The following is a 15,553-nucleotide window of genomic DNA, read 5'->3' on the forward strand; positions in this document are numbered from 1 at the left end:
ATATAAGAATCTGTGTGTTTGTGATGTCTGTATGTACAGAAGGATCTCGCTAACCGTTGAATTGATATGATTCTCCTTTACAATGTAGCTTCTCATAGGTCCTGGGAAGGTTCATAACTATTTATTTTGGTGAAGGGTACCACCAGGGGTGCCGAATTTTTTTTCTTTTTAAAACTACGATTGAAAATGGGGGATGGTCGACGTCCCCCCCCCCCTCCCCCTTCAAGGTCCCCTAGAGGCATCTAGGGTCGTATCCGTTAGTCTTATATAAATGTTAAGTTACATAAAAAAAAACGTACTGTATAAAACATTTATCAAAGCCTGGCCTAGTTTAATTACTAAAATTTTAGTAGCGATGCAACTATACATTTCAAATGTCCTTCTGAAACATTTTTGCTTATATCTAAGATATATGCATAATTTCTGTTAAGATTCCTATGACATTATTCACGTCTGTAAGAAAGAAAACTTGTGCTTCGCTAATTATGAATGTTTTCATCCTTGTTGGTCTTTTGTTAAGGTTTTCATAAATAATTATTTTATGTAAACATAAACAAGCCAAGGCTTACATATTAATTTTTCTTTCTGTTAGCTTCACCCCTAGCCTAACTATGGGACGCGTCTCATTTGCGGTAGAAGGGTGAAGAAAAGACTCCAAAGGGGGGGAGACTTCTAGAACCTAAACATGAATAATACTTAGCTTCCTTGAAATGGTTGATCATACAGCTCAACAGTTTCAAAATTTACTGCATTTGTATAGGTAGCCAGAAATTGACTTCTTGCTTTATTTCTACGGGTTTATTGCATATGCGAAAGACCTAGCTTAAAAAATTATCTTTTTTAATGGAAAATAAAAAGAGTTCTTTTTCATTTAGAAAGATTAAGATTTTTTCGTGTAAACTTGACATAACACTATCAAAAATCTTCCAACATTTGCTGTCAAAAACCTCAGTGATCTAAAGGTATAATACAATGACTGAAAAATTGATTACATCTTCAATATGATACACATAATTACTCCTTCTGTAGATTACAATTAGTGATTGAAACGTTTGAATCAACCAACCACTAAAAAATCAATAAAAGTCCCCAAAGATGTTAAGCCAACGAACAAGAGAACAATATTATCAGACTTTGGGGACTAGTGTAACAAACAGCCCAATGTCCCCTTCCTCCTGCAAAACTCTACCTTTGCGTGATATCATTAAATTTAAATTTTTAACCTTTTCATAAAATCACAACACTTACGACAAGATTATTGAAAGGGTTTATTCAACCGATGAATTTTAAAATGCCTTGCCTTTGATCATTCGGAATCGTTGGTTATTACTGTACTACTTGTAAATATATTTTAATTGTTCTAACATTATAATTTTAGTTATCATAATTTGGCATTATTATTTCTAATTTAATAAAAGAAATTAAAAGTTAGCTTTTTGTAGGATTCGATCACAGAAACATTTTTTTGTTGAGGTGCAATATCCCTGAGTAAGCGTGGGTGAAATCTTTTAAAACTGTAATAATAAGTCATAGCAACAACAATTACAAGTATGGCTAGATCCATAAACTGCAAAGCTTAGCTTTTATATTATTTCTATGTTTTATAGACATTTCATTTATGGCCGATTCGTTTTTAAAACTTAGACATTTTTTTATTCCCTCTAACATTTCTAACATTTTTATCTAACCCCCCCTCCCCCCCCCCCCCCCCGCCTCCTCCTTAGCATCTAGGGGCTCACTGCTCAAAGAAGGAGGGATGGAACAGAAAAATAGCCTGAAACCGTTCCAAGACTTTAATTTTGAAATAACATAACCTAAAACTATACAAGGATCTATGTAAAGCTTCCCTGTGATTAGCGACAAAACATCCTCCGACATACTTTATACAAAAGACGAATTTTTGTGTAATTCAAAAATTATTAATAACAGGCATTAATCCACAACAAACGGACAAAAACAAATACAGAGAAGCTGCGCTTTCTACTAATATACGATCCGCCACTCACGCTAGTCAATTTTTACGGCATGTGGCCCTTAGTGATAGCTACCAGGGACAGAGGATAATTTTGACAGTGAATGTAAAAAAAATACGCTTAAATAAATTAATACAAGATTAAATTTTTTAATTCATTTATTTGAGGATATAGAAATAATTAAAATAAATCTTGACCAAAATATAAAAAAATAGATTTATATTGAGAGAAGGATGAAGATTAATTTATTTTCTCGTATTCATTTGAATCCGGTGGATAGGAACCGGTTCTCATGAATACGCAAAAACTATGTCTAGCATCGTATTATATCCAGTTTTCTACGAATATAGAAATGTACAATCATATAATACTATACGAGAAATAACTATTCTCGTATTCATTCGAATCCGGTGGATAGGAACCGGTTCTCATCAATACGAAAAAAACTATGTCTAGCATCGTATTATATCCAGCTTTCTACGAATATAGAATGTACAATCATAAGATTAAAACCAGTTTTTTTAGCCGGTGCCTTCGGCACCTCATGGCTAAAAAAACTAGTTTTAATCTCATAATTGTACTTTCTATATCCGCGGAAAGCTGTTTATAATACGATGCGTGAAATAACTATTCCATTATCATCTCCCTTCCATTATCAATAAATAAATTATGATTTTAAGTCTATATAAAAAGCAGATAGAAATTATAATTGTATTTTGCTATATTGTATATTTCTTAGCATTGAACAGCCTTTTTCTATAAACCTTAATAGCTTTTAACACACACACACATCCCCACTTCTCCTACTACTTTTTCTAGTCGTTGATCGTCCATTTTCCATGAACCGTACCTGCACATAGCTTTCATTTTCTCATTCGCTGACACACAAATACATCAGCTTTCACCTTGCGATACTTATATTATAAGAAATTTCATTTTAAAAATATCATGAAAAAGATTTAACGATATTTTTCTTAAAATAAAAACCAAGTAGACTTACACCTAAAACTTTTGTTAACGTCTCATTATTTTTCATTCAGGTTTTTCTAATAAAAAAATATTTTATCAAGCTGTAAAATGCTACATCAATTTATGGAAAAGCTAATGTTATAAAGGACTTACATAAATGTCTTTTGAGTCAAAGTCATATTCAAATTAAAAACAAAATAATCTGTAAGACAATGATAATTCTCGTAGTTTTGTTTTATATAATTGCTTTTAATAACACCTTCGAACAGATTCAAAGACAAACTATGCCTTTAAAAAAGATTTACTCTTTATATAATATCTGTGTTTATGACAGTATATACTAAAATAGACATAATTTTGTTAAAATTACTGGTATAAAACAATACTGCCAAAAACACACTAATTTTAATTTTGTTAGTTATAAAAGTGCCATGCACCCCCTAACTGCTATTTTGAAAATAATATTAATTAAGAAAGCATAAAATTTCTTTTGTGGTATTAACTTTTATGATTCTTAAATAAAAACTTTTAACATATGGTGTTTTATAGTTTTAATTACTTTAAAGAAAATAAATCTATCATAAACGTCTTTTTTGTTTCGTTTCTTTTCCTTTGAGTATTGAATAATACAATTTGAAAATTTAAACTTTAAAGCAATAAAAGTAAAATATGGCAGGCGAAAAAATTCCACCTTATTTTTACTTCCCAGGTAACTATATTCTTTTATATTTTGTAATTTTACTCAAATTCTAGACAATACAAAAATCGAAATTTACATTTGAAATCTAAGCTTAATTGAATTACAAAACAACATCTACTGCACATTTCCAAAAAAAAAATTTTTACCTAACTTTATATAATATCTGGTTTATATCAAAGTTCAGTGGTGAAAATGGAAAGTGATTTTTTTCTTTTTTCATGCAACACAGATTTAGTTGTGGTAGTTACAAATGGAAGTTACTGCTTTGTACTCCATTTCATTTCACCCGGAATTTGTTGAGGGTAGCTTTTTATAGTGCCTACAAAAATGATGTCATACTGGCCTACCATTGGTCAATTAAAATGTATACTGGCGTGAAATTAGTAATTAAGTCTGTTTATTGGCCTATCATTGGTCATTTGTATTGTATGACGTTATTTTTTATTGACACTATAAAGCGCTTCTTGTTGGGGATTTTATTGTTATGCTTGCCCTGCTTGGAACTATACTTATGATGTAATGATCTTTCCAGTATGGCTTTGAAATCGATTATTTTCCGCTGGATTAGAGCCGGTTCTAATTCATACTGAAAAATCATGCACAGCATCGTATTACAGATAATTTTCTACAAATATTAAAATGAAAAATCTTACCAGTTTCGTTGATTTTTCATTTTAATATTCGCGGAAAGCAGTCTATAATACGATGCGATAAATAAGATTAAGATTACCAAATAATTCACTGGATAAATTATGTTTGAAAGATAGATAAAGTTTAAAGCATTTTTTTCGTGAAAAGTCACTTTAGATATGAAAGTTGTTGCTTACTTACAAAATTAACTCTGGCAAGCAAAGGGACGTTTGGAGAATCTCTAGTTGAACAATAGCTGCGCTTCTAAAGTCTATAACATTTGTACATAGTACTAAAGTTTCTGTATGACAATCAGACTTAGTATTTTGTTATCTAGAAGTGTCTTGTCATCAAAATAGAAGGGAGACAATTGATTACTACTGGGTTTCCTTTTCCACCCATATAATGCAAGTTTTTGTAAAAATAAATTGATAGTAAAATAAATTTCAGTCAATTTTAGTAAAGTAAAATTAACAAATTATGAAATTATTTATGCTATTGATAATGTAAAATTCTTCGCTTAACTTTTATAAGTATATTTTTTTTTAATTGAAGATAAAACATTTAAAGCTTGAATGTCAAAAGTTTTCTATTATGGTAGGCTTTTAAGAAAATTCCTTTAATATTATATTTTTAGATACTGTATTCGAAAGATATATGTAAATCTTAGTTTCTAAAATTTACTGGCCTTTTTTATTCTTAGCCTATTAGGGTATTGAATTAGTCAAAATTCCAATTTGAAAGTCATTTTCCCACTGTGCCTCTGAAAAAACTACGCTTCCTCTCCGTTGCCATTTAAAATCTAGTAGAATCATCCTAGAGATCTTCTTCAGTAGGAAGAAAAACAGAAATTAAGGAATATGTAAGTTTACATTGGGGATGTACATCAATTTAACGGCCATTGTCTTATCCTTTTTGATCCCTGTATTCTTCTAAAGATATATTCCTAGGAAAAGATAAACATCTTTTTATCTGAAGTTTATCTTAAAATGCTCAGCCTTATTTTTTCGTCATGCACCTTGAACTTAATTCAGTTTATTCCGTATAAAAAAAAAACAATAATAAATCATTCTAAAATAATTATTTTAAGACATTTTAGTTTGAAAAAAAATTAAACATAAACAACCATAAATCAAAACTAAAGTAGTAGAATTTGCATTTTTGTAAATAGTAAAGTTTTTTCTCGTATTCATTCGAATCCGATGGATAGAAACCGGTTCTCATCCATACGAAAAAACTATGTCTAGCATCGTATTATATCCTGCTTTCTACGAATATAAAAATGTACAATCATAAGATTAAAACCAGTTTTTTTTAGCCGGTGCCTTCGGCACCTCGGGGCTAAAAAAAAACTGGTTTTAATCTTATAATTGTACATTCTATATACGCGGAAAGCTGTTTATAATACGATACGAGAAATAACTATTCTTGTTATTAGGTTGATACATGAAGACTAAACAAAGTCAAGCCTTAACCATGTCGACTTACAATTTTAATAGTATTTTTCGACTATATGGCATCTAACACTTTTTATGTAGTTAGTTATGCTCCTAGATTCAGGGCTTTGTATGCGATGAAATAGCTTAAAACCATCCCAGGACTAAAATCTGGAAATAAAACAGGACCCATGTGAAGATTACCTAAATTAGATAACCCTATAAGTTCAGTAGTTATTGAGTTCTTAGGCTTTAGACAAAAACGCTTACTACTTTATATAATAGGATAATACCAAATTTTCCTCAAACTTTCATTAACTGTTTAGTATAACGCTAATCTCATAGTTGCAATGTATAATTATTACAGTCTTACCCTTATTTTACCTTTTGGTAAAAGTGAAATATTGCCAATTATACACCTAATATTGAAATTGACAAAATAAACCCACTTTTGTCAAAAACACAGTGACTATACTTTTGTTAGTTGTAGAGATGGTAGCATCCCATTTCAAATTATTTTTTAACTTTTTCCGTCTTATTGTTTCTTACTTTGCTTGAAAGTGTATTTATGTAACAATGTTAGGGTTGATTAATCATTTTAAGTAGCTACTTTAACACAGGATGTTCTAAAGTTCAGTTTGTTGTATTTTAAAATGTCTTGCACTAAATTAGATGATTGGGTATTTCTTAAGATATTAAGAACGGAATGTCAAATTACCTCTGTAGGACCTTTTAAGTCCAATTATTTAAAGATATTTTTTTTTATAAAATTAAATTGTCGCCTAATACTTTGATTTAATATTAAAAACTTCTTTCAAAATCCACGTTATTTTTATAATTCTCAGTAAAAAGTATATCATCGATATACCAAAACAAACGTTCTTTAAAAATAAACTTGGTTTCTTTTAAGAAGGTGGTTAAAATGGTGGGTCTAAACAAATTTTTCTCGGAAAATGGCCGATTTTTTATGTGGCTAATTTCCCCTGGTCCATCGACTTTCTTTATTTTCCTGCATAGTATGCATAGGATGGCTGCTACCTCAGGGATCTAAAGGGATAAGACAATGGCCGATTAATTAATTTACATCCCCCAAAGATGATAGAAAAAATTATATCTTCTGTAGATTACAATTACTGGTTGAAACGTTTAGTCTCTCAATTTTATTAACCAACCAATCAAATTCCATTAAAGTCCCCAAAGTTGTTGAGTCAATGAATTAGAAAACGTTATAATAAGACTTTAGGGACTAGTGTAATAAACAGCCCATTGCCCCCTCCCTTCCTGCTGCCACCTCCTGCTTTCTACTGGAACCAAAACTCGGTGATCAGTGAAGCGAGAAAATAATCCTACTGGCGATGGTTACGATGACCAAAGTAATTACAATTACAAGTATGAAAGTTGTAGTAAAGCTATTAGTAAAAACAAAAATTAACTCTTTTGTTTTTTCTCCAAAAATTAAATGTCTGCAGTTGCCTTTGTATGACTTATTCATTCAAGCTTGCTTATTGCTTTTTATCATAACCCAAAGATACATTTTCAATAAGAATCAGATTAAGAGAATGTAATGTCTAAATTTTCTTGTTTTACGTACGGACTTTCTGGAAATAATTATAGAGTTGCTAAGCTTCCTAAGTCGTACCTAAGTGTTATAGGAATCAGCATGCAAAGTTTGTAATCTATAGGACAATTCAAACATGCTTAAATTAACGAATAAGGCTATCCGTTCTGGAAGGACGTGCCGATCCTAATTATAGAAAAGCTTAACTTTTAAAAATACAAATTTTATTAAGCTTAAAGAATACCAAACCTTACTAGACATACTTTGAATTGTACAAACAGACAGTAAAAATTTCTCAAGGCACTAAATATTTTGAAAAAGAATTTTGATGTAACCACAATTTTCTCTTGTTAGAATTATTCTGACTAAAATACTTATGTTAAAAGCAAGGGCTCGGCAGCCGTAACCAAATTCAGTAGCAGCCTTGTTTTAGAAAAACAGAACCACTGCACAGCAATAAACCTAACATTCAAATCGGCCATTAAAACCTAATACAATCCGCTGCCATCAATTTTGACAGACTTCAACAAACAGCTATACAATTAAGCGTCTGCCGAGCCCTGTTTTCTCTCATTTAAATAATTATACTTAATGTTAACAATTTTACATGTACTGTAAAGCAATTTTTGCCAGTCTTGGAAGATTTTTTTGCTTTCAAAATCTTTTCAAGCTACAAAAGACAGAATATAAATTTTCCATGGGGTTTCATCTCTTATATCTTCTTACTATAAAAATTTGTCTAGAGGCTTCGCAATTAGGGGCTTAATCCTTCCGATGACCATTACTAAGACTCTCAAAAAATGTGAAACGATTGGTTCTGCCATTTACTAGATCTTTCAGGACATATTATACACACAATCTTTTACTTTACAGAAAAAGATGAAAAATTGTTGCGAGGTTTGGCGATATTAAGTTGTCATTATAATTTGTTCAGGAATTGGACAATGGACATTAATTTATCCCCCTCCAGAGTCTATGTCCAAATTAAGTCTTTGGTAATTGGGAAATTTTAGATAAATTCTGGTTATAAAATTTAAAAATATTTAACTTATGATAAAGCAATTTACTTTTCTATTATGTCTAGCTGGACATTTTGCTTTATAATTGTTTTGTACGAAATGAACTTAATATCTAAAACGTCATCATACTGTTTATGGGCATAAGTAGTTAAAATACACTTATTTACAACAAAAAAAAATTTAATAGTTATTTCTCGCATCGTATTATAAACGGCTTTCCGCGGATATAGAATGTACAATTATGAGATTAAAACTAGTTTTTTTAGCCATGAGGTGACGAAGTCACCGGCTAAAAAAACTAGTTTTAATCTTATGATTGTACATTTCTATATTCGTAGAAAGCTGGATATAATACGATGCTAGACATAGTTTTTTCGTATGGATGAGAACCGGTTCCTATCCACCGGATTCGAATGAATACGAGAAAAAAAACTTCTTTGTCTCCCAGCTCAATTTTAAGTAATTACATGGTTGTTTAATATAAGTTTATGTTTGTTCTTTCTGATTATAAAATGTTATAATTGCATATGAATTACAGAATAAATACTAGGGACCTTTAGGGATAGGACTATTGACAAGAAAATTATCTTTATCCCCAATTATGATATACAAAATTAACCCTGTATATTAAGATCATTTGTTGAAAACAAAATTTCAACTAACCAAACAATATTGATTATGTGTAACCAAAGTTTTTAAGCCACAAATGATAGGAATTGTAAACAAAACTTTGGGTACCCATATATATTTTATAGTCCAATGTTCTCTCCCTCCCTGGTAGATACAAAAGTTCTAGACAGTAGATTCAAAATTGTTTCTAATCAGCTTGTGAATCTACTACCTACATTAGACAATCAAAATATCAATCTTGTAGTCTACTTTTATACTCTTTAAGTACATACTAGCAGTCGTACCCTCCCCCAAAAAACTTTACAAAGACCTATAAGAAGCTACACTGTAAAGTAGCAATACATCGGTTAGCAAGATCCTTTGGTACACAGATAGACACACAGAGATCCTGTTACTTAATTATAAGGATGTTCTGTACCTGTAGGCAATCATTCTCGATATAACCTTTCCAAAGTCTATACAAAAACAAAATGACAAAAAAGCAATATAGCAAGAAATAAAAAAATAATATAAATTTCTTTTTCAGACCGAAGCTGACGGAGAACTTGATTTGGACGTGATCAGCTCAAGAATTCGAAGGATCCATCAGGTACATATAAATTTATTTCTAAAGTTTTATGCCCTTCATCAGGCGCATCTCTCTTTTTGACTGTTAAGTCCAGAGAATACGGACACCTTGTTCCTCCATGAATTCCTTTTTTTGGCAAGTGCTTCAGCTTCTCCCCATGTTAATTCCAAATTAAAGAGGTCCTTTTCAGTGCTCCGCCTCCAGGTCATTTTTGGTTGTCCCCGTTTACGTTTACCAGTGGTGGGGTTTCATTTTAAGCACTTTTTTGGAAACCTATTTTGTTCCATTCTGAGCACATGTCCTAGCCACCTTAGTCTTTTATATTTCACTTCTGCTTCAATACTATTGCACTTGGTCTTTTAGCATACAGCTCAATGTTTGATATTTTGTTTGGCCAGAATATTTTGCAAATTCTTCTTAGGCAGCTATTGTGAAATGCATTAAGTTGATTTGTTTCAGTTTTCACAGTTCTCCAGCATTCAGCTCCATAAAGAAGAACTGATTTCACATTACTGTTGTAAAGTCTGATTTTTGTTTTCAGAGCAAGTTTCTTTGAATTCCAAACGTTGAAAGCAACCCTAGCCTTATCAATCCTGGTCTTAATATCAGCTTTTGAGCCATTTTCGCTGCTGATAACACTCCCCAGATAGGTGAATTTGTTGCTTTGTTTCAATTGTTCACCATTTATTGTTATATTTTGATCAGGGTTTGTAGGTATATTCATTATTTTGGTCTTCTTGACATTAACTTGACATTAACTTGTCCTGCATATTTGACTAGTCTATCTGTTTTAGCTTGTAGATGCTTGATTGTTTCTGAAATCAGTGCCAGGTCATCAGCAAAGTCCAGATCCTCTAGGTGCCCTAGTATGCCCAGCTGGATACCACGTTTTTGTCCTCTGTGGTTTTCTTCATCACCCAGTCAATGACCAATATAAATAGAATAGGTGATAAAATGCATCCCTGTCTAACTCCAGTGCTTATTCTAAAGAAATCATATGTCTTATTGTTTCCAACTGAAACACAGGCTTGGAAGTTGTCATAGAATTTAGTTATCATAATTATCATCTTTTCAGGTTTACCATAACTTCTTAGTATTTTCCAGAGTGTTTGTCTGTGTATGGAGTCAAAGGCCTTAGAGAAATCAACAAAATTTACATGGAGTGGCTTGTTAAATTCAACACATTGTTCAATAACCGTCCTAAGGGTGAAAATTTGGTCAACACAGCCCCTTCCAGTACGGAATCCAGCTTGTTCTTCTCTTAGTTTGTCAATTTTCTCATCAATTCTGTTTAAAATAATTTTACTTAGGACCTTGCTTGGGATAGAAAGCAGCATAATTCCTCTCCAATTATCACAATTGTTCAAATCTCCCTTCTTAGGAAGTTTTATGATTATACCTTTAGACCAGTCCGTTGGTATCTTTTCTTGCCTCCAAATTTTATCAAAGAGATCAGTTAGAGTCCTAGCAGAAAGATCTATGTCTGCCTTAAGCATTTCGGCAGTTATTAAGTCAGGTCCAGGTGCTTTGTCATTCTTTAGACTATGTATAGCAGCTTTAACTTCTTGAATAGTTGGTGGTCGTGTGTCTATGTCTATTTCATGTCCTGGTTCTGGTTCAGCAGTAATTTCTGGTTCAGGTCTGTTCAACACTTCTTCAAAATGCGATTTCCACCTTTCAGCAACTTCTTTTTCTGTAGTGAGTAATTTACCATCTTTAGCCTTGATAGTCTCACCAATCTTTTTGTTACATTTTCCACTTAGTTGCCTGGTTATGTTGTATACTGTTTTCATGTTACCAAAGTCAGCTGCTCTTTGGGCCTTTTCAGCCAGATTGTCAATGTAATCTCTCTTGTCTTTCCTTGTGCACTTTTTGACCTCTTTATCTTTAGCAGTATATTCAGCTCTTATATTCAGTTTTATGCCCTTAGGACCTCTAAAACATTGGTCTTCAAAAAGTTTGTCTGTGTGTGATTTCTGATGATTTCTAGACTTAGGGTTTGTATATTGAATACAAAAGGACAGTTTTTTTATTGTAATAATTATTTTCTCATGTATATCCTAATGATGTTAGTGGAATTAATAAATACCATACCATACTATCACATCATGAACAGTTTTCTGTGGATAGTGTAATGAAAAATATAGGATCAATTTCTGTAAAGGCTAGAATTAATTTTATGATTTTGAACAATACGAAAATTTTTAAGTATGGCCTGGAACAGGTTCTAATCCAGAGGAGTTCAATTAGACTTAAACTCATACTTGTTTAGGCACGTGCTGGTCACCACCTGCTAAGTGTGCTAGGTTCTCTGCCAGAGACACCCCCTGCACCACCTCCTGATTACGACACAGTGCTCAAGCAAAGGGAGAAAGAGGAATTAGACCTGCCTTCTTATCTCGAGGTAACTTTATCATACAAGGTATCCTACAAATGTCATAGATCAAGTATATTTTGAATAAAAAGGTTTTGAAGCGCTTATTATTATTGATGTTTCTAATTAGAACAGACCCCGCCCCCCCCCCCCTTATCTTTGAAATATATTCGAATTTAGGGAGGATATTTTTTCTACATGCCTAACCCTGCGGTGATACCCTTCCCTTCCCTGTAGAAGGTCAATTTGTTTCAAAACATGAGTACTGTGCTCAAGCATTAATTTGTATTCAATTTCTTATATTTATTGTCTTCTTAATTTTAGGCAATTCGAGAGAGTGAAGAATTGCATCAAGCAACCTGTTATCCAGACATCACAACATCAACAACAGTCAGTCAACAACCAGCAACATCATACAATCACAACAGCACACCAGCAGCCAGTCGGTCAGTCTTGGCTGTATCAGCTGATTTACCTTCCTACAACACCCAAACAGCTGATTTACCTGCGTATAGTGCACAAACAGCTGATCTGCCCGCCTATGGCGCGCAATTAGCTGATGTTCATGTCCACAGAGGCAAGATAGAGGATCAGGGTCATGGGGAAAATGATGAAATGATTCAAAAAGGGAAGGATATAAATTCTTCCAAGGCTTAATATTGTTTGCTTGTCTGAAAGTTTTATTTTGTTTTCGAATTTGATGACATATTTAAGTGTCAATTATAAATTATGAAGTAAAATATTCCATGTAAATTATTATTGAGATATATTATATACCTAACATTCCAAACCATTTTGCCTCTAATTCAAGGACAGATTTATAAAATTCTTCAATATTCTTAATTAAAGAAAATGTAATATAAACTATATAAATCAAAATAATATTTTTAATTCTGTATATATTTTTCTGTAATGTGAGAAAAAGTCATTAATTAGAATGAAATTTTAGATAATCAGACGCTATGCGTCTATTAATTTTATATTAAGTATGTATGTAAGTTTGTTTTATGGTTGAAATTGAATTTAAATGTATCTTCTTCTACACTCTTAACTCTACCTTTATAGTTTAAGTTGGTTTTTAAAATATGGACGTCTAAGGTATTTTTGGAGAGTAAACAACGAAGTGCTTTGAACCATGTATCGAATCGCCTTAAATTTTGGGGGCAAAATCTAAAATTCCAAAAAAGTTGGGGGTGCCTTCAGAACCTCAAAATTTGTTTGGGGGCGAGTTATCTCTTTATCCCCCCCACTTTCGACTTCCCTGTTCTTAGTGTTATAACAGCAAATTAAATTCGTTTTTTTTATGAGTTATTTGTTATGTTGTACTGATGAATGAAACTATTTTAAAAACTTTCATAATCCTATGTCTATTCTATGTTTGTAAATATAGAATTACTCTGTGATATCTAACATGTATGTAATCATGTACAATTCTTCAAATAAACAAATATCTACTTGACTTTTTTTTTTAAATACCTAGTAAATCTACTCTATATATTTTAGAATGTGCTTTATAAAGGAGATAGTTATATACTTATATAGTGTACTTCCAGAGGCACCTCTATTTGTTCTAACCCCCCCCCCAAAAAAAAAAATATATATTTCCTTTTTAAATCTAAAATAGAAAAAAAATTGGTTATCGAATTAACTCTATGGGGCACTTGAGGAGGGGCGTAGCAATATTCAGAAAAATACTCAATTTGTGTTATTAGTTGGCTCTATAAAGAGCCATTTTGTATCGTTGGTCTGTAAGCTTAAGCACGTTCTCCGCGGATCCTCCTGGCAAGTTGGATGTCTTTGGGCATGATGGTAACCCTCTTGGCGTGGATGGCGCACAGGTTGGTGTCCTCAAAGAGACCTACCAGGTATGCCTCGCTAGCCTCCTGCAGAGCCATCACAGCGCTTGACTGGAACCTGAGGTCAGTCTTGAAGTCCTGGGCAATTTCCCTGACCAGGCGCTGGAAGGGAAGCTTGCGGATCAGAAGCTCAGTGGATTTCTGGTAACGTCTGATCTCACGGAGAGCAACGGTGCCGGGCCTGTATCTGTGGGGCTTCTTAACTCCACCGGTGGCAGGGGCTGATTTCCTGGCAGCCTTAGTGGCCAGTTGTTTGCGCGGAGCTTTTCCTCCGGTAGATTTACGGGCAGTTTGCTTGGTACGAGCCATTGTAGATTCTGTAAAGATTATCTAAAAACTAAATTAATATTTTCTTAAGTTTTATTTTTATAGTTGGTTTCATTACAGTATTTAGGGGGGTGGGATCACAAAATTAAGCCTATCATCATCATCAGGCGCATCTCTCTTTTTGACTGTTGAGTCCAGAGAATACGGACACCTTGTTCCTCCATGAATTTCTTTTTTTGGCAAGTGCTTCAGCTTCTCCCCATGTTAATTCCAAACCAAAGAGGTCCTTTTCAGTGCTTCGCCTCCAGGTCATTTTTGGTTGTCCCCGTTTACGTTTACCAGTGGTTGGGTTCCATTTTAAGCACTTTTTTGGAAACCTATTTTGTTCCATTCTGAGCACATGTCCTAGCCACCTTAGTCTTTTATATTTCACTTCTGCTTCAATACTATTGCACTTCGTCTTAGCATGCAGCTCAATGTTTGATATTTTGTTTGGCCAGAATATTTTGCAAATTCTTCTTAGGCAGCTATTGTGAAATGCATTAAGTTGATTTGTTTCAGTTTTCACAGTTCTCCAGCATTCAGCTCCATAAAGAAGAACTGATTTCACATTACTGTTGTAAAGTCTGATTTTTGTTTTCAGAGCAAGTTTCTTTGAATTCCAAACATTGTGTAGACTGTTCAAAGCAACCCTAGCCTTATCAATCCTGGTCTTAATATCAGCTTTTGAGCCATTTTCGCTGCTGATAACACTCCCCAGATAGGTGAATTTGTTGCTTTGTTTCAATTGTTCACCATTTATTGTTATATTTTGATCAGGGTTTGTAGGTATATTCATAATTTCGGTCTTCTTGACATTGACAAAGAGCCCGACTTGTCCTGCATATTTGACTAGTCTATCTGTTTTAGCTTGTAGATGTTTGATTGTTTCTGAAATCAGTGCCAGGTCATCAGCAAAGTCCAGATCCTCTAGGTGTCCTAGTATGCCCAGCTGGAGACCACGTTTTTTGTCCTCTGTGGTTTTCTTCATCACCCAGTCAATGACCAATATAAATAGAATAGGTGATAAAATGCATCCCTGTCTAACTCCAGTGCTTATTCTAAAGAAATCAGATGTCTTATTGTTTCCAACTGAAACACAGGCTTGGAAGTTGTCATAGAATTTAGTTATCATAATTATCATCTTTTCAGGTATACCATAACTTCTTAGTATTTTCCAAAGTGTTTGTCTGTGTATGGAGTCAAAGGCCTTAGAGAAATCAACAAAATTTACATGGAGTGGCTTGTTAAATTCAACACATTGTTCAATAACCGTCCTAAGGGTGAAAATTTGGTCAACACAGCCCTTTCCAGCACGGAATCCAGCTTGTTCTTCTCTTAGTTTATTATCAATTTTCTCATCAATTCTGTTTAAAATAACTTTACATAGGACCTTGCTTGGGATAGAAAGCAGCATAATTCCTCTCCAATTATCACAATTGTTCAAATCTCCCTTCTTAGGTAGTTTTATGATTATACCTTTAGACCAGTCCGTTGGTATCTTTTCTTGCCTCCAAATTTTATCAAAGAGATC

The 15,553-nt window shown here is 33.0% G+C and overlaps 2 protein-coding genes across 2 annotated transcripts in view; one reads left to right on the forward strand and one right to left on the reverse strand.

The window, feature by feature from the left end:
* LOC145306846 (uncharacterized) overlaps positions 1-13,313 on the forward strand; it is a 46,414-nt gene extending 33,101 nt beyond the window's left edge. The window contains exons 7-9 of the mRNA XM_080149170.1: positions 9,442-9,504; positions 11,756-11,887; positions 12,182-13,313. Coding sequence (XP_080005296.1) covers positions 9,442-9,504; positions 11,756-11,887; positions 12,182-12,514 — 528 coding nt within the window. The 3' untranslated portion in view covers positions 12,515-13,313. The remainder of the gene's footprint in view (positions 1-9,441; positions 9,505-11,755; positions 11,888-12,181) is intronic.
* Positions 13,314-13,509: 196 nt separating this feature from the next.
* LOC145312754 (histone H3) lies at positions 13,510-14,078 on the reverse strand. Its single transcript, XM_080151999.1, has one exon. The coding sequence runs from the start codon at positions 14,020-14,022 to the stop codon at positions 13,612-13,614; it is 411 nt and encodes a 136-aa protein (XP_080008125.1). The 5' UTR covers positions 14,023-14,078; the 3' UTR covers positions 13,510-13,611.
* Between the last annotated feature and the right edge of the window lie 1,475 nt (positions 14,079-15,553).

The sequence above is a fragment of the Acartia tonsa genome, chromosome 2 (genome assembly GCF_053477335.1).
Source record: "Acartia tonsa isolate MP-2025a chromosome 2, ASM5347733v1, whole genome shotgun sequence".
Classification (NCBI taxonomy): Eukaryota; Metazoa; Arthropoda; class Copepoda; order Calanoida; family Acartiidae; genus Acartia; species Acartia tonsa.

Coding starts and splice junctions, on each gene's coding strand:
- LOC145312754 (XM_080151999.1), bottom strand. CDS start 14,022: ATGGCTCGTACCAAGCAAACTGCCCGTAAATCTACCGGAGGAAAAGCT.